This window comes from Thamnophis sirtalis, unplaced genomic scaffold (genome assembly GCF_051295495.1).
Source record: "Thamnophis sirtalis isolate CommonGarterSnake01/CBP01778 unplaced genomic scaffold, rThaSir2_p1.2 scaffold_15, whole genome shotgun sequence".
Taxonomy (NCBI): Eukaryota; Metazoa; Chordata; class Lepidosauria; order Squamata; family Natricidae; genus Thamnophis; species Thamnophis sirtalis.
Window position 1 is genome coordinate 42,205,464 of NW_028261395.1, and position 19,556 is coordinate 42,225,019.

Here is a 19,556-nt window from a genome sequence, read left to right on the forward strand (position 1 = left end):
TATGCCGGACACAGTGGCAGGGCGGCTTTTGCCTCTAGCGCCGGGCCCGCCCCGGTGCTAGAGGCAAAAGCCGCCCTGCTGCTATGTCCGCCATAGAGGCGTCCCATCTCTATGGCGGACACAAAAGTTTTGTATTTGAGGTTAGGGAGAAACCATATGAATGGGGCAATATTCCTAAAAAATCCCTTGTTTGTATTCCACCTTTATTATTTTGACAAATACCCCAAGTTGGCAAACACAACCAGCATACCTTCTTCTTCCTGTTTTCCCTAAGACAACAACCCTGTAAGGTAGATCTTAACGAGAGATGGACTGGCCCAAAGTCACACAGGGGGAACTTTCATAGCAAAGGCACCACTTTCGGCTCAGGGCTTCTCAAATACAAAATAAATCAATCAAGCAATTTGGTAACCGTAGTCCAGCTATATTTGATAACAGAATTTTGAAATGCCACCTCGATCCAATCCCATCAGCCTCACCTCCCCTTCTCCAGATCCATCCTTTCAAAACAACTAGAATAATAATAGAACCGGAAGGGATCTTGGAGGTCCTCTAGTCCAGCCCCCTGCTCAAGCAGGAGAACCTATACTATTTCAGATAAATGCCTGTCTAGTTTCTTCTTAAAAACCTTCAGTGATGGGAGCACCCACCACTTCTGGTGGCAAGCTGTTCCACTGGTGAATTGTCCTCCCTGTTAAGAAGTTTGTCCCCTCAAGTCCCTCATCCTCACGACACCGATCCCCAGTCTGGAGTACGTTCATTCACATGACTACGTTCCTTGCAGGCTTTGGGGTTATGCCTAAGGGGGAGGGGATGATGGGCCATGGCGTTGCCACAGGTGTTCCTCCATTCCCTAATCCTCGCCTTTTGCCTAATTCCAATTCCCCAGAGGTCTGGAGTACCTTCATTCACACGACCAGGCTTTGGAGTAGGCTTCCCACTTGGGGGCGGGGTGGGGGTGGGGATGATGGGCCATGGCATTGCCATGCGCTCCTGAAGGCCTGCACCCAACGCAATGCCATGCAACCCCAATGCAACGGAGTGGGCGCAGATCGCGCGCGGAGCAACGTTGGAAACCAACCCAAGTCCCTAATCTCACATCTTTGTGGCACCAATCCCCAGAGTCTGACATGCATTCATTCACACAACCACACTCTGCAGGCTTTAGGGTCGGATGCCTAAGGCTTCCCACTTGGGGGTGGGGGGTGGATGATGGGCCATGGCATTGCCACTTGTGTTCCTCCATTCCCTACTCCTCGCCTTTTGCCTAATTCCAATTCCCCAGAGGTCTGGAGTGCCTTCATTCACACGACCAGGCTCTGAGTCTGCAGGCTTTGGAGTCGGCTTCCCACTGGGGGCGGGGGTGGGGATGATGGACCATGGCATTGCCATGTGTTCCTGAAGGCCTGCACCCAACCCAATGCCACTCAACCCCAATGCAACTCTTCCTTTGCTTTGCCAACGGAGCGGGCGCAGAACGCGCGCGGAGCAACGTCGGAAACCAACCCAAGTCCCTAATCCCCGCGTGTTTGCGGGGTTTGCCCTCCCCCGACAGGGATTCCCCCCCCCCTCCAATCCCTCTTTGCAAGCCCCGGGACTTGGCTTTGCAATGCCCGCAAGCGCGCCTGACCTTTTCGCGGCAGCGGCCATGCTGGCGGAGCTTCCCCTCCGCAGATGCGACAACGTGGGAACGGAGCACTTCCTCTCCCACAATGCAACTGAGTAGCCAAGAAAGGGGAGGGCCTTGGGGGGGGGTGGAGTTCCCAGGCAAGCCGGCCGGATTGGCTTTCAGGTTCACCGGCGCGGAGGGGAGCGGAGAGCCGCCTCCGCCGCGTTTGCTTCCCTTCCCGTCAACCGGCGTGTAAGGAATTGGCAGTACGACGAGAGTTGGGGAGGGGATCTGGGAGGTCATCTAGCCCGACCCCCCCTGCCCAAGCAGGAGACCCTCACAGAATGAATTGGAAGGGATACTGGAGGTCATCTAGCCCGACCCCCTGCCCAAGCAGGCGATCCGACCTACACCCTTCCTAAGGAGTGGACAGAATAGCAAGAGTTGGGAAGGGGACCTTGGAGGGGTCATCTAGCCTGACCCCCTCCCCAAGCAGGAGACCCGACACCATTTCTAAGGAGATGGCAAGCACATATTGTGTGTGTGTGTGTGTGTGTGTGTGTGTGTACACACACACAAACCAGGAGTGGGTTGCTGCTGGTTCGGCGCACAAAAGGGAGTTGTGGGAAAGCAGGATTTTTCTCCATGGGCTTGCAAGGATACACACACACACCCGAGAAGAGAAGAGAATGGAAATGAATAGGAATACAATAGAATAATCAAAGTTGGAAGGGACCTTGGAGGTCTTCTAGTCCAACCTCCTGCTCAGGCAGGAAACCCTACACCGCTTCAGACAAAGGGACTTCCAGTGTTGGAGCTTTCACATCTTCTGGAGGCAAGTTGTTCCACTGATTCATTGTTCTCACTGATGGGAAATTCCTCCTTAGTTCTAAGTTGCTTCTCTCCTTGATTAGTTTCCACCCATTGCTTCTTGTCCTGCCTTCAGGTGCTTTGGAGAATAACCTTGATTCCCTCTTCTTTGGGGCAACCCCAGAGATATTGGAAGACTGCTATCATGTCTCCCCTAGTCCTTCTTCTCATTAAACTAGACCTACCCAGTTCCTGCAACCGTTCTTCATATGTTTTAGTCTCCAGTCCCCTAATCATCCTGGTTGCTCTTCTCTGCACTTGTTCTAGAGTTGTTCCAGATGTTAATTAGGGTCTTGATGGCTGGCTATTAAAGTCCTTAATTGCTTCCTTGGGCCACCCTGCCCTCCGCTCTTAAGTACCTGATAAAATTGTAAATCAGCACACCTATTGCCTGAGGAAGGGCCCCGTTTCCCAGGCTTCAATCATTCCTCTGGCTGTTTTTGTCCCGGCTTGGCCAACAATCACAGTAGCTGCAAAATTGAATGCATGTCCTTGTTCATTTCAAGGTGCGGCTACCGATGCATTTGGGTCTCCTTGTCTCACCCTATTCTGGATTCTCTCAATGGGGACGGGGGACATCACTGCTCTTCATTGCTTCGTCCGCTATTGGTCAACCCAGTTGTGTGAGAAAGAGAACTATCAAAGAAAGGACTAGGGCAGTGTTTCTCAACCTTGGCAACTTGAAGATGTCCGGACTTCAACTCCCAGAATTCCCCAGCCAGCATTCGCTGGCTGGGGAATTCTGGGAGTTGAAGTCCAGACATCTTCAAGTTGCCAAGGTTGAGAAACACTGGACTAGGGAGATGCATTGGTGCTCTGGCTTTTTCAAAACAGAGATATTTTTTCAAGTCTTCCCTTCCCTTCCTTTTTCTATTGGGATTGTTCTAAGCGCTTCCCAAAGCAGCCTTTGAGCCACAGCCACCTCCTCCTATGCAGGGACTGACATCACGGTGGTGGACGAGAGGCCAAGCCGCCGGCCACCATAATTGAAGAATTGCGGAGCGGGCGGCGACTTGACACACAGCCATCCTCCCCTGTGTTCTTGCTGTGGAAACGGAGGGGGGGGGACAGAGAAAGAGAAACAGAGAGACAGGGAGAGAGAGAGAGAGGCATAGACAGAGAGACAGAGGGAGAGAGATACAAGGAGAGGAAGAGATATAGGGAGAGATACAGAGAGAGAGATACAAGGGGGGAGAGAGAGAAGGATAGAGAGAGAGACAGAAAGAGATACAGAGAGGGAGAGACAGACAGACAGATACAGGGAGAGAGAGAGATACAGAGAGAGAGCAGGAGAGAGAGACAGACAGAAAGAGAAACAGACAGGGAGAGAGAGAGAGATACAGAGGGAGAGAGAGAGATACACAGAGAGAGAAAGATACACACAGAGAGAGACAGACAGACAGAAAGAGAGAGAGAAAGGGAGAGATAAACAGAGAGAGAGAGAGACAGAAAGAGAGAGAGAGAGAGAGATACACAGAGAGAGAAAGAGACAGAGAGAGACAGACAGAAAGAGAGAGAGAAAGAGAGATACATAGAGAGAGAAAGAGAGAAAGAGAGAAAGCGATTTGTCTTTTGGAAGCAGAGAAAGCGGCCGGCGTCGTTGGGAAGCTGCAGGAGAGACATTTCCAACAACCCCCCCTCTTCTTCCCGGAGCCGCCGAGCTGGGAAACGGATCGGATTTCTTTTTCCCCCCCTCCCGGGCGAACTTTGGCTACCCAATCCATCAATCTGGAGAACAAAGTGCCCGAGCAAGGACCCCACCTTTGCTGCTTAGCCCTGGAGGGTCCCGCAGCTGGGTGAGTCTTTTGCAGGAGGGGGGGGAGAGATTTGGGGAAAGGGGGGGAAGGGTAACAATGCTGGGGAGGGGGTGTGGGGGGAGGAGGGGTTTGAACAGGCAGCAGCTTCTGCCCACTCTGCACTGGGGGGTGGGGTGTCGCGCGAGGATGGGATGATGCTTCGGGTCGCAAGGCGGCTGCTTTGTTGCAGACTGCGGGGAGACCCCCCCCCCCATCCAACACACACAGCCTCCTTCCTCCAGGAGGAGGAGGAGGGGGGTTCAAAGCCAGGCCCTCCACCCTGAGCTTGACCCCCTCCCCACTCTCTCCCCCATCTGGGGGTCGCCCCAGCTTTGCGGTGCACCAAAGGGGAAGAGTGAGCCAAAAATCTCCGCCTGCAGCCATCCATCACCGGCAGCCTGGGAAGAAGGAGGGGGGAGGAAAAGCACCGCAGTGGATGGGGATGGGACACACACACACACACCGACGGGCGTTGCTGAAATATCTGCCCCACTGTTGAGTGGGGGGGGAGGAAGGAGGGAGCCAAGAATAAGGGGGGGGTTCCTCTTGCGCGTTGCGGCTGGGAGCGGGAGAGCCGCGCCGGTCTCCCTCCCCGGTTGAGTGATGGGGAGGGGGGGTTATTTAAGGTGACTGCTCAGCGCCAGACGAACGCAGTCCCCCCTCCCGCACCCGCCGGCTGCCTGCACGACGCCCCCTCCCCTCTCTTCCCTCCCTCCCCAAACAGCGCCATGCACCTTGCTGATTGTGCAAATTGTGGGATGGATTGGGGGGGGGGGGAGTGCATGTGCAAATGTCATCCTAGCAGGGCACAAAGAGCGAGAGCAGGTAATATGTCCCTTCCCAGCCCTCTTTCTCTCCCCCCCCCAAATTCTCATCCTCCTGCTTCCCCCCCCCCCAGGATGGAAGAAATTTATGCTAGCCAATATTTTTTTTAAGCATCCCATTTGTTCATAAGGATGCTTAAAGAGAGCGAAAGAAATAACCCAACAGCAAATCAGACAGGAAACGGGAATCATGATTTTTATTTTTTTCTTAATTTCATTTTGATTCAGCATTTCTCAACATTAAAACCACAATGACACTTTTGCAGCTTTCTGCTATCGGTCTTTCCCCCTTCCCCATTTCTAATTTTGTCATTCTATGACCTGGGCTGCCTATGTCAAATGAGATCTTGTGTTGTTGTTGTTTTTTAAAATCATATTTCCCTGTCAATAATATTGCCCATTAAAAATAATTCCGGTTTCGACCCAATAGGCAAAACAGGAATTATTTTTTATGGGGAATATTGATAGGGAAATATGATTTTTTTTTAAAAAAAGCACTCAAGATCTAAATTGGACACGGCATAAACTGGCAGCCAGAATTATGTATGCAACAAAAATGGAAGAATAATTTTGCTCCATCGGAGGAAGAGGCAGTAAGGATAGTCCTGGAGCGTGCAGGGGTGGATAGACTCATAAAAGAGGTGAAAGATAAACAGATTATTCTAAGATATGGAATGAATGGTTTAAAAAGGGTTAGGAGAAACAGGTTATTCTGAAGGATGAAATGAATGGTTTAAAAAGGGTTAGGAGAAACAGATTATTCTAAAGGACGGAGTGAATGGTTTAAAAAGGGTTAGAGGACAGGTATAAAACTTACGGAAAGATTAAACAAAGGAGATATGGGAGATAGAAATGAGTAATAAATATGTACCAGTGGAAACGGCCCACGAGGAATGACTTGTCACTCAAGAAAGGAATATATTTGTACGTATAAAAACACTGGAATTACATGTATAGATCAGTGTTTCTCAACCTTGGCAACTTGAAGATGTCCGGACTTCAACTGGTTCGAATGCTGGCTGGGGAATTCTGGGAGTTGAAGTCCGGACATCTTCAAGTTGCCAAGGTTGAGAAACACTGGTATAGATAATGGCATATAGGAGTAAAGTGAGGGGAAATGCACATATAATGGATGTATACACAGAAGGAAACTGTTAAAGTTGTTTCCTTTTTGTTCGAAAAAGAGCATGCTTAGAAATGGGAGCTTTTAAAAGGAGTGGGGTCCTCGCCACCCCCTCCTTCCCTTAAACCTCTGCTTATGTAGGGTTTGTCTCTCCTCTCCTCTTCCCCCCCCCCACAACCATCCCATCCATCTGTCCCCAAAAAGAGGGGCGAAAGGGGACGTTTTAAAAATGTGACATTTTTTTTAGATCAGCTTGAATTGAGTGGGTGGTGTGGGAGATGGGGTTATCTTGAGTCCTTTTTTTGGTAGGCCAAGCTAGGAAGCGGGGGGGGGGGGAGAAAGAGAGAGAGAGAGGGAGGGAGGGAGGGAGGGGAGGGGATGGAAATGAATAGGGGAGGAGGGAAGTGCTTGTAAATAAATAATGACGCTTTATGGATTTCAGGTTTGACCTGGATTTTTATAGCTGCAGCTGTTGGCAAGAAGCAGACGGAAGCTCAGCTGGTCTTTTTTTGAGCTGGTTGTCCCGATAACAGAAATGATGACGAAGGAGGAGGCAGCGTCACTCCTGGTTCTTGAATGCTTTTTCAGGGGCTAAGACACTGAGTTTGTCAGTCGGAGAGGTTGGCCGTTTGGCGGTTCAAATCCCTAGCGCCGCATAACGGAGGGAGCTCCCGTGACTTGCCCCAGCTTCTGCCAACCTAGCAGTTCGAAAGCATGTAAGAAATGCAAGTAGAAAAATAGGAACCACCTTTGGTGGGAAGGGAACAGCGTTTTGTTCGTCTTCGGGAGTTGAGTCGTGGCGGCCACATGACCACGGAGACGTCTTCGGACAGCGCTGGCTCTAGAGTCAGGATCGACTAAGCACATACGTGCGAGGGGAACCTTTACCTTTAAGGTGGAGGTTAGACTGATTTTATAGTCCTTGGTAGCATAACTGGTGCACTATAATGTCACATTTCTGGAATGTTTCTGCTGGCAGATTCCCCAAAAGAGAATCTAAATTATAAACTTCAGCAATGCGGCGGGTTCGGGCAGATGCTCCGTTCAGAATTTCAGAACTGGGATCATCTTGGAGGTCATCTAGTCCACCCCGCTCCTTCATTATCTGCTAAAAGATTTGACTGAATCGATGGGGAAAGAAAGCCATCCAATAAAATAAGAAGCTGCTGGAAAATGTCCAGGGCTATAGCCAATTACGTTTAGAAGGGGTATTGATTGACCAATACAGGTAGTCCTTGAGTTATATGAGCATAAATCAGTGGTGGGATTCAGCCGGTTCGCACCTATTAACTTTTTAAGCAGTTCTGAGAACCGGTTGTTGGAAAAAAATCTCCTTTTGTTTCTTTCCACTTTACAGGGCTAATCCTGTAAGGAAAGCAGGAAGGAAACATTCTGGTTCTATTTCTAGCCTAATCTTTATTGCCCTGCTTACAGAAACTGCCTCTCCCGTTAACCCCTTATTACATTGTAACTGCTAAGGCGAAGCGCCCATTGACATGAGTGACGTTGAGTTGGCCACGGCCGCCCGGTCACATGACCACCGAGCCACGCCCACCCATTAGGACAGAGAACCGGTTGTTAAATTATTTGAATCCCACCACTGCCATAAATGCACCCCAAATTTATGTTCCTAAGTGAAACATTTGTTTTGCCCCATATTATAACTTTTCCTGTCACCATCGTTAAGTGAATTGCTGCAGTTGTTAAATTAGTAACATGTTTGTTAAGTGAATCGGGCTTCCCCACTGACTTCGTTGGCCAGATGGTCACAAAAGGGGAACATGTGACCCCTCCAGGATGTTGCAACCGTCATAAATATGACAAATATGGCATGTTTTTGTCCATTTTTGGGGCCATTTTCAGACTATTTTCCGGCTCTCCAGTGCCCACAAAGAACATTCATGCCAGAAACCAGAAGGGCAGCTGGTGGTTTCGCACATACCCACAGAGAGGGCTTTGCGTGCCACCAGCTCTACTGTCAGCGTTCCAAGTATCATGTAGAATTAAATCAGAGTCCAAGGCAAAACGATCCTTAAAGTTCCAATTTAATAAAGCAGACATCTTAGCACATCTGTGTTAATCCCAATTCTGGAAATGACATCAGAATCCCACCCAGTTAAAAGTTCACGATCTTGTCCCCACGCCCACAAATCCATCACATGGTCCAATCTTCTTCTCCCACGCTGGCATCCACACCCAGCTGCTTCCAGTCAGGTGCGAAGGTGCGGAGAGAAAAGATGACCTTGGTCTTCTAGAAAAGAATGACAATAACACATTCCGCAATCCTACTCCTTTCTATTCCCCCCTCTCCCATCAACTATACGAAAGAAACAGCATATTGAAATAAGAGAAAGTCCGGCAGGCCAAAATTCCAAAAGGAATATAATGGCAGGCCTGACATCTACACCATTTCTGAAAAATGTCCTGTCCAATACCTTTCCTGCTTTACAATGGAAGCAGGGCTGAAAAACACATGCACATCAAGATTTTTTGGGGGGGAGTTATAATGTAGAATATTGGGGAAGGGGTATCTGGTTAAATTCTCGCTCTGAGGATCTTCCCCCTGCCCGGTCAGGCATGCAATTGCTGCGTTGTGCTTTACCAAGATGCCACAATCTCGCCCGTGTGGATGTGAGGCTGGCTTCGCAGCCCTTGGAAATGTCAGCTGGAACTTTTTCAGCTGTTTCCCGAAGCTACCTGTATGAGCAAGCAGATTAATCTTGGTCTTTGCGTCATGTTCTTTTTCACAACGCGGCTATTTTTAGGAGAGCTGGAGGGCTACAAAGGAGAGGAGGGGGGAAGAGGGGGAGGAGGAGGGGCTGCTCCCTTAAAAAAAAAATGAGATGGGAGCTTTTTACCAGTAGGCAGAGATGCAAATGGAGAGATCAGGGATGTTGTAGTCCACTGGGGGGGCCTGCAGAGCTGGCAACAGAGTCGGACAGTGAGGAGGTTGGGGAGGAAGATGGGCCAGTCCTGGAGTCTGGGGAAGGCTCGGACGAGGGCTCTGTGTCGGAGGCAGGGAGGGGGCCAGGGCCATCTGGGAGTTATGTGCTGTCTCCGGAGCCCACAAAGTCGGACGTCAGCGAGGCAGAGGAACAGGGGGAGCCTGGTATGCTGACAACCTGCAGAGCTAGCAGCAGAGTCGGACAGTAAGGAGGTTGGGGAGGAACATGGACCAGTCCTGGAGTCTGGGGATGTCTGCCCTGCATCAGAGGCAGAGAGGGGGCCAGGGCCGTATGCCAGTTGTCAGCTGTCTTCGAAATTGGATATATCAGTGGGGCAGAGGAACAGGGGGAGCCTGCTCCCAGTGCACGCATGAACAGAGCTGCCAGAAGGCAAGAACAGTTAAGACGGAAGGAACAACTCGGGAGTAAGGCTTGGAGATGATTGGCCCCTCCCATAAGACATAAAGTTAGAGCAAAGGCACGCGAGCCTTTGCAGGAAGCAACTTTGTTCGTCCTGGTCGGTTTAAATTCGGAAGCTCCGTTTTGACTCTGTGCTCCGTGTGGCCCTTGCAAAGCTAATTGGCAATTAGGTCTTTGGCAGCGTTTCAAGGGAGATAAAGGTGTGGGCTTATCAGCCTTATCTAGAAAGACTTTGGAAGACTTCTGTCGGACTCTTCACAAACTGTTTGTGACTCATTACGGGCTGTAATTACATGCAACATAATTCACAGCCGTTGAAATAAAGAGAGGGTTTTGGGGGACTAAACGTGTGATTTTTTACCGTCTTAGAACAAGGGCGAAATGTGAGGCTACAAAAGACAACACTTCACAGGTAGTCCTCAACCTACGACCACAGTTGAGCCCCTATTGTCTGTTGTGTGAAGCGAGACATTTGTGAAACAAGTTTTGCCCCGTTTTTGCCACTTTTCTTGCCACCGCTGTTAAGTGAATCACTGTGGTTGATAAGTCAGTCACCTGGTTATTCAGCGAATACAGCTTCCCCGTGGACTTCGCTGGTCGGGAGGTGGCAAAAGGGGATCACACGATCCCCTGGGACGCAGCAAGAGTCATAAATATGAGTCAGTTGCCAAGCGTCTGAATTGCGATTCCCCTGATCAGCTTCTGCCAACCTAGCAGTTCGAAAGCAAGTAAAAAATGCAAGTAGAAAAACAGGAACCACCATTGGTGGGAAGGGAACAGTGCTCCGTGCGCCTTTGGCATTGAGTCATGCCGGCCACATGACCACGGAGACGTCTTCAGACAGCGCTGGCTCTTCGGCTTTGAAACAGAGACGAGCAGCACCCCCTAGAGTCAGGAACGACTAGCACATATATGCAAGGGGAGCCTTTTACTTTTGCCCTTGACTTAACGAACACAATTTGGGCCCATTGCTAAACAAGGTGTTTTGTTAAGTTAATTCCGTCTGATTCTAATCACCTCCTTTTTGCCCCGGTTCTTAAGCAAACAACTGCAGTTGTTAAGTGAATCATGCAGTCATTAAGTGAATCTGCCTCTCCCCCATTGATTCGGTTTTTCAGAAGCTGCCTGTGAAGGTCCCAGATGGCGATCACATGATCACAGAATGGTGCAACCATCGTAAATATCTGTTGGTTACCAAGCACTAGAATTGTCAGTCCCGACCTGGCCAGCCATGAGCCATTCAATCACATGACCATGGGGTACAGCAGTGGTTGTAAGGGTGAGGACCAGTGTAAGTGCCCTTTTTCCCCAATGCTGCTGTAACTCAGAGCAGTCGGTAAACGAATGGCTATAAGCCGAGGGATACCTGTATGGCAGGGGTGGTTTCTGACTGGCGTTATTGCTGGTCTGCTTGTGTGCGTGCTGCACGCACATGCACAGTTCAATAGAAATTATTCTGCGCATGTGCAGAACTCAAAAAAAAAAAAGACGACGGTGATGGCATTGGTGACCAGGGAACCGGTTCGGAGGTGTGTCCAGCCTGGGTCGCTGCCGGTTCTGCGACCCAGGCTGTCATACCACGACCGGCTTGGCTAAACCAGGCCAGCAGGAACCCATCTCTGCTGTATGGGGGAAAAAATTCAGCACCTCGGAGAGCTCCCAGAGAGAGAGAGATGTGGCTCTCCTGAAATCCTGGATGAATTCTTCTATTCCTGTATGGGAGAGAAATTTCAGCACCCCGGAGAGCTCCCAAAGAGAGAGATGTGGCTCTCCTGAAATCCTGGATGAATTCGTCTATTCCCGATTTTAACCTGCGTTGTTACCATCTGGCATAGTTGCGTGTGGCCTGGATGATTCCCGCTGGTCTTTGAGGTCTTTGAGGTTCAATCAAGATCACTGAGACCTCCGGGCCCTTCTTCCTAGAACGAAGCATAGGAGAAAGACGCTTAACAAAGGCAGGCCTGTGATTGTTCTCCTAACAATCATGCGGATGGGAGACCCAATGATTGCATCCTTGCAATCAAAGCAGCTGTGAGGAGGAGGGGGGGAAGGCAGCAGTCTGGCCTCCCCCCTCCCCAGGAATCGTTACACCTCGAGTTTTCTTCCAGTCCTTCGCAACCATTCATTACAACAGCCGGCTCTCCCACGCAATCATGAAGGCTGCAGACACATTTGTACAATCCATTGACAGTTGTGTGGGTGGCTCTCGGGAGTTGTTTCTGCTCCGTCAGGCGCTCTTCCCCCCCCTCTTCCTTCCAGAGGGGAGTCCCCACTCCACCCCTCCCTCACGGGAAGTTCCCACCTCTGCCATTTTGGGCATTTTCTTGGCCAAGTGGCTGAATTCCTGCATTGCTTGGCATTCATCTGTCAATCAGAGGCAGGGAAGGGAGAGAGAGCATGGGTGGGGGCAGTGGTGGGATTCAATTTTTTTTACTACCGGTTCTGTGGGCATGGCATGGCTTGGTGCATGTGGCTTGGTGGGCATTGCAAGGCAAGGATACTGGAAAATCTCCATTTCCACCCCACTCCAGGAGATGGGTACTGCAAACTCTCCATTCCCTCCCTACTCCAGGGGAAGGATACTGCAAAATCTCCATTCCCTCCCCACTCCAGGGGAAGGATACTGAAAACTCTCCATTCCCTCCCCACTCCAGGGGAAGAATACTGCAAAGTCTCCATTCCCTGCCCACCCCACTGCTTTCCAGCTCTGTTCTCCTGTGCAGGGCAACAGAAGAAGACTCAGCCGATGGAAGACTGAGTCAACCTTGAGCCAGTCGGTCAGGGTCGAACTCCTGGCAGTGAATAATTAGTTAGAATTAGTTAGAATAGTTAGAATAATGCATTCTAACCACTTGGAAGAAAGGGAGTGAGGAAGAGAGGAAGGAAGGAAGGAAGGAAGGAAGGAAGGAAGGAAGGAAGGAAGGAAAGAAGGAAGGAAGGAAAGGAGGGAGGGAAGGAAGGAAGGAAGGAAAGGAAGGAAGGAAGGAGGGAAGGAAAAAAAGAAGGAAGGAAGGAAGAATAGCAATAGCACATACTTATATACTGCTTCACAGTGCTTCATAGCCTTCTCTAAGTGGTTTACGGAGTCAACCTCTTGCCCCCAACATCTGGGTCCTCACTTTACCTACCTCAGAAGGATGGAAGGCTGAGTCAACCTTGAGCCGATTGGTCAGGGTTGAATTCCTGACAGTTGGCAGTTAGCCTGCAATACTGCATTCTAACCACTGGGAAGGAAGGGAGGTGGGAGGGTGGGAGGAACAAAGAGAAGGAGGGAGGGAAATGCTTTACGACATTCGACCCACGATGGTCATGGGTTGAGGACTTAACTTGAATCTAATTTCTACAGAGAGGCCGAAAGGGCATTGCCGCGAGCCAGAAGCGAGCCGGCTCCCGCCATGGAGAACGGGATGCAGCTGCTCAACCGGGACGGCCACAGCATCTCCCACAACTCCAAGCGGCACTACCACGACGCCTTCGTCTGCATGAACCGCATGCGGCAACGGGGCCTCCTGTGCGACATCGTGTTGCACGTCGCCGCCAAGGAAATCAAGGCGCACAAGGTGGTGCTGGCCTCCTGCAGCCCCTACTTCCACGCCATGTTCACAAGCAAGTATCTGGGGATGGGGAGTGGGGGGGGGCTCTCCTTCTCGTTCTGGTCTACATCTAACGGAAATTCAGCCACCAACTCATTTGGGTGGGGACAGCTGGAGTCCTGTGCCGTCCTGCATCTAAACTTGCATTTATTTAATGGGTCAGATTTATAGCCCATCTCTCCTCCAAGGACCGGGGTGGCGCAGTGGTTAAAACACTGGACTTGTTGGCTGGAAAGCTGCAGTTCGAGACCCGAGCGCTACACGATGGAGCGAGCTCCCATCCTAGTCTCAGCTCCTGCCGTAGCAGCAAAGTTCAAAAACATGCAAATGCGAGTAGATGAATAGGTACCACCCCGTGGGAAAGTAACAGCTCTCCGCGATGTCATGTGGGCCATATGACCATGGAAATGTCTTAGGACAGCGTTCGCTCAATGGCCTTGAAACGGAGAAGAGCAGCACCCCTACAGTCAGGAACAACTAGTGGAGTAAAATCCACAGAGATTCCTTTGTGACTTTCTCCACAAGATTAGATGTCTCTGACCTTGCCAACTTTTTGTAAAGCCATGGGATCAGGAGCTGGAGGGCCTGTAAATTCTTGTTAAAGAACTCAATGGCTCAGGGTTTAAGATATTGAGCTTGTTGATCAGAAAGGTCAGCAGTTCGGTGGTTCGAATCCCTAGCGCCACGTAATGGAGTGAGCTCCCGCTACTGGTCTCAGCTCCTGCCAACCTAACAGTTCGAAAGCACCTAAAAAATGCAAATAGAGAAAAATAGGAACCACCATTGGTGGGAAGGGAACAGCGTTCTGTGCGCCTTTGGCATTTAGTCATGCCGGCCACATGACCACGGAGATGTCTTCGGACAGCGCTGGCTCTTCGGCTTTGAAATGGAGATGAGCACCGCCCCCTAGAGGCGAGAGCGACTAGCACATATGTGAAAGGGGAACGTTTACCTTTACCTTTTTACCCAAGTTGATCAGATATTGGCCAAGGAAGATGCACAGATTTGAGGTCTACTTTCAAGTTACTTGTGAGGCATGCACCTCATTGGTGAATGTGATTTATGACACAGACTGAGGGGAGGGAGGAAACAGGGGTAAAGTTCAGCCATAGTTAAAAAGAGATCAGATCTGACTGCAATGGGGTATTGCTGAAATGGTGTTCCTAATAAATGACTGGATTTCTTTTGAAACTTGGCTCGAGTCTCATGAATTAATTAGGCATCTTTCAGAAACCTGACAATACTTTCCACTTTTTAAAACTTTGGTGGCTATCCTAAACTTGTTGATGCCTCCCCTACAAGTTTCTCTTTAATTCCAGGTTGCTTCTCTCCTTGATTAGTTGCCATCCATTTCTTCTTGTCCTGCCTTCAGCTGCTTTGGAAAATAGGTTGACCCTCCTCTTTTTCTGGGGCAGCCCTTCAAATACTGGAATACCGCCCTCATGTCACCTCTAGTCCTCCTTTCCTCTAGATTAGCCAAACCCAATTCCATACCCAACCAATTTTTTAAATCTATTGGCACAGATGAGATGAGTGAGAGCCGTCAGACGCATGTCACGCTGCACGATATTGATCCGCAGGCTCTGGAACAGCTGGTCCAGTACGCCTACACTGCTGAGATCGTGGTGGGAGAAGGGAATGTGCAGGTAAGAATGGATCCATCCAGCAAGGATTCAAAGTGCGCCAACAAACAACGCTTTTGGGGGACGAACACTGTCAGTCCTGCTCCAGTTGGATCCCTTAGCAAAGAAAGACCCTCGACTCCCATTTGGTTGAACTGAAAGGTTCTTTTACTAAAAAGAGGTTGGCTGCAGCAAAGTCAGGCTAGATACAAAAAAGATACAGAAAGGTTTCCCCACATCCCAGCCCTCCCTCCCATGACTGTCTTCAGCAAATCGGAACTCACCAAAGTGTTTTGAGAATGCTGAGGTGTTTTGGGGGGAGGGGTATTTCACATTGTTTCTCAAGGTGCCTGGCCTTGGATTCCAAGCTTCTCTGCTCTTTATCAGAGGTACCTTCAAAAATTAGAGGAAGATAAGTGGATCAGATGGGGATGCAGTGGCTCAATGGCTAAGATGCTGAGCTTGCCGATCAGAAAGGTCAGCAGTTCAGCGGTTCGAATCCCTAACACCACATAACGGAGTGAGCTCTCTTTACTTGTCCCAGCTTCTGCCAACCTAGTAGTTCAAAAGCACGTAAAAAATGTAGTAGAAAAATAGGGACCACCTTTGGTGGGAAGGGAACAGCGTTCTGGGTGCCTTTAGCGTTGAGTCATGCCAGCCACATGACACGGAGATGTCTTCGGACAGCGCTGGCTCTTCGGCTTTGAAACGGAGATGAGCACCACCCCCTAGAGTCGGGAACGACTAGCACATATGTGTGAGGGGAACCTTTACCTTAATACAAAAGCTTTCCTTGCCCAGTGCGAGATCTAAGTTGTGGATTGTCTGTGGAACTCCTGGCCACAAGAATGCAGCCAAGAGTCTCTCTCTCTCTTTTTTCTTCAGACATTGCTTCCTGCAGCCAGCCTCCTGCAGCTGAACGGGGTGCGGGATGCCTGCTGCAAGTTTCTCTTGAGCCAATTAGACCCCTCCAACTGTCTGGGCATCCGAGGTTTTGCAGACACCCACTCCTGCAGCGATCTCTTGAAATCGGCGCATAAGTACGTTTTGCAACACTTTGTGGATGTCTCCAAGACGGAGGAGTTTATGTTGCTGCCTCTCAAACAGGTGAGGTTGGGGGAAGGGAGGTATCCAGGTGGAGGTAAAAGGATATCGAAGATCGGGTGGCAGAGGAGAGAGAGCGAGAGAGACATTGCTCAGAATTGTCTTTATCCAAGCCAATTCCATCCTTGGACCTAGGGAGACTCGTTGCTCAGAATTGTTGAGGTCAACTCCCATCTTCTTCGATCCGGATGGACCAATTGTTGTTAATTGTCTTAGTTCAAGTCAATTCCATCCTCTTGGATCCCAATAGACCCATTGTTCAGAATTGTCTTTGTTCAAGTCAGTTCCATCCTTGGATCCAGGGAGACTTATTGCTCAGAACTGTCCTTGTTTAGGTCAACGCCATCTTTTTCGATCCAAGGAAACCCACTGCTCAGAACTGTCTTGGTCCAAACGAATTCCATCCTCTCAGTTCCAGGTTGAACCATTGCTCAAAACTGTCTTTGTCCAAGCCAATTCCATCCTCTCGGTTCCAGGTTGAACCATTACTTGGAATTGTCTTTGTTCAAGTACAATTCCATCCTTCGATCCAGGGAAACCTACTATTCAGAACTGTCTCGGCCAAGCCAATTCCATCATTTCGGATCCAGGTTCAACCATTGCTTGGAATTGTCTTTATCCAAGCCAATTCTCTCAGTTCCAGGTTGACCCATTGTTCAGAATTGCCTTTGTTCAAGTCAATTCCATCCTTGGACCCAGGGAGACTAGTTGCGTAGAATTGTCCTTGTTGAGGTCAACGCCATCTTCTTGGATCCAGGGAAACCCACTACTCAGTACTGTCTTGGTCCAAGCCAATTTCATCCTCTGGGATCTGGGTTGAACCATTGCTCGGAATTGTCTTTATCCAAGTTAATTCTATCCTCTCGGATCAAGGTTGACCTGTTCTTCAGAATTGCCTTTATCCAAGCCAATTCCATCGTCTCAGATTCAAACTACCAAATATTCCTTTCTTTCCTTTCCTCTGGGCAGGTGTTAGATCTCATCTCCAGCGACAGCCTCAACGTGCCTTCGGAAGAGGAAGTTTATCGAGCCGTTTTGAGCTGGGTGAAGCACGACGTGGACAGCCGGAAGCAGAATATTCCCCGAGTACGTTGCTTTCCAAGATAAATTGTAAGCATTTGTTGAAAAGATGGATGATCTGGAATCACCCCGGGAGCCTCGCACATTCCTCCTCAGTTATGATGGAGAGGCTTTCCTTAATGCTTACAAATGTGGGTCTTGTTTCTTGAAGGGTTCTCGCCATCACCATTTCCCCAAATACTGGTTTTTTTAAAAATATACCAGAGCTGGCAGCAGATTCGGACAGTGAGGAGGTTGGTGAGAAAGATGGGCCAGTCCTGGAGTCTGGGGAAGGCTCTGATGAGGGCTCTGTGTGGGAGGCAGAGAGGGGGCCAGAGCCATATGCCAGTTATCAGCTGCCTTCAGAGTCAGACATTAGTGAGGCAGAAGAACAGCTGGAGCCTGTTCCCAGTGTGAGTTACCAGATGAAGGGAACAGCTAAAGAACAGGGGTCGACTTGGGAGTGAGGCCACAGGTGGACGATGAATGGCCCCTCCCAGAGGAAATAAAAGAGGAGCGAAAGGGGAGTGGAGTTTGCAGGAGACACTTAGTTCGCTTAATTGGCTCATGACTCTCAAGAGACTCTTTGCCAAGTATTTTCTCATACAGCTGTTGCGTTTGGAAGATATCGGTCTGGCAGCTCTCCAAGCCTGATAAGGTCTGTGGTTGTAAATTCACCCTTGAAAGACTGTTTGCCGCAGCGGTGGGTTCCTCCCCCTGTCGCTACCGGTACGCTGCTCACAGGGCCACGCGTCTTGTTTGTGTATGTGCTGCGCACGCATGCGCACTCCACCGCCCCTGCGACACCCAGCTGCTTGTCGGAGCTCATGCAGGCACGGCACACTGGGCGCGCATACACAATTGGCCGGTTGCTTTAAAAACTGGTATGGAACGCAGGCGGGCAGGTGGGCCAAACGAGCCACCGTACCCGTACCCTGTCAGCTGCTCCCGGCTACTACCGGTATGGTCGTACCGGGCTGTACCGGCTGGAACCCACCACTAGTTTGCCGGGACTTGGCTGGATGTGAATAAGAGGAATTCACCTTAGCTTCATAAAAAGGGGTTTTGTCGGGACAAGGAGCCTGCTTCGTGGTTTGAGGAACATCCATCTGGGTTCAGTTCCAAGTGGGGAGAAAGACACTGGACACATGGAGGCTGCTTGGAAAGATGGTTTAATGGTGGACAGGACCACATGGCTTGAAGATGTTGGGTGAAGAAGAAGAAAAATGGAGGAGATGCTGAGTTTTATACCCTCCCTGGGCTTTTGAATTTGAGCTTCTATTCTGATTGGTTGTCGGATTCCCGCGGGGCAACTCTGAAGGCTGTCCTAAGCTTGGTTGACTCTTGCTGGGTGATGGTGTAATGAAAGGACTTCGGGATTCCTATTATGGCTCTGCCTGAAGGAGGTAGATCTGTGTTATGTAGAATCGACTGGCTCAGGCCTTAATGGCCCGATCGACAAAGGTGGTGGTGGATAGTGTGAGTTCCTGCCTCCCTTTTAGGGGAAATATTCTGCCCTTTTACTATTTCCTACAATATTTCATTTTACTAGGCGGGAGGGAGGAAGGAGAGGAGGAAGAGAAAGAGAGGGTATGAAGGAAAAGAAAAGATGTAGAGAGAGGGAGCAAGGAAGGAAGGAAGGAAGGAAGGAAGGCAGGCAGGCAGGCAGGCAGGCAGGAAGGAAGGAAGGAAGGAAGGAATTCATAGAAAGAGGTTTTGTCGGGACAAGGAGCCTGCTTCGTGGTTTGGGGAAGCCTAGGTCTTCCTAATTTTCTCCGCTGATTCTTGCGTTGCAGCTGCGGTTCCCGAACCGTAGAGCTGAAAGGGGCCTTCAAAGGTCATCTAGGCAAACCCTAACCCTCCACCGAGGAGCATCTCTCTGGGAGAAGTTCTCTTGAATGAAGCAGAATTGGGGAGATGGAAGCTTCTGAAGCGGAAGCTGATCTTCCCATCCAGTTTTTCCCCAGAGGGCAACCCAGGGCAGCCTTTTTGGCCATCTGCCCCCTCGCGTGTGAGGTCCTTTTTCTGGATTCTAATTCTTCCTTTGCAGCTCATGAAGTGCGTCCGTCTTCCCTTGCTCAGCCGGGATTTCCTGATGAGCAACGTTGACACCGAACTGCTGGTCCGGCACCATTCGGAGTGCAAAGATTTGCTAATCGAAGCCCTCAAGTACCACTTGATGCCCGAGCAGAGAGCCGTCCTCAGCAACAGCCGCACCCGGCCACGGCGCTGCGAGGGGGCCAGCATGGTGCTCTTTGCTGTGGGTAAGGCCTGGATGAAGGAGCAGAGCAGGAAGGAAGCGAGGGGAGGGCGCGGGGAGGGAGGAAGGAAAGAAAATGGTGGAGGGAGAGAAAGAAGGGAGAGGAAAGGAGGAAGAGAGGGTAGAAATGAAAAAAGGTAGAGGGAGGGAGGGGAGGAAGGAAGGGAAGGAGGTAGAGGGAAGGAAGGAGAGGAGGAAGAGAAAGAGAGGTTAGGAAGGAAAAGAAAAGAGGTAGACAGAGGGAGAGAGGAAAGAAGGAAGGAAGGAAAGGAAGGTAGAGGGAGGGAAGGAAGGGAGGAGAGGTGGAAGAGAAAGAGAGGGTAAGAAGAAA

General features: G+C 50.1%; 2 protein-coding genes across 2 annotated transcripts in view; one reads left to right on the plus strand and one right to left on the minus strand.

Moving 5' to 3' along the window:
• Nucleotides 1-1,702, minus strand: part of NOC2L (NOC2 like nucleolar associated transcriptional repressor) — an 81,003-nt gene extending 79,301 nt beyond the window's left edge. The window contains exon 1 of the mRNA XM_087701788.1: nt 1,631-1,702. Within this exon, the coding sequence (XP_087557914.1) occupies nt 1,631-1,650 (20 nt within the window). The 5' untranslated portion in view covers nt 1,651-1,702. The remainder of the gene's footprint in view (nt 1-1,630) is intronic.
• A 2,337-nt stretch (nt 1,703-4,039) lies between these two features.
• The window catches only part of KLHL17 (kelch like family member 17), a 31,931-nt gene continuing 16,414 nt past the window's right edge, over nt 4,040-19,556 (plus strand). The window contains 6 exon segments of the mRNA XM_087702473.1: nt 4,040-4,275; nt 12,934-13,193; nt 14,705-14,826; nt 15,688-15,909; nt 16,876-16,992; nt 19,016-19,229. Coding sequence (XP_087558599.1) covers nt 12,983-13,193; nt 14,705-14,826; nt 15,688-15,909; nt 16,876-16,992; nt 19,016-19,229 — 886 coding nt within the window. The 5' untranslated portion in view covers nt 4,040-4,275; nt 12,934-12,982.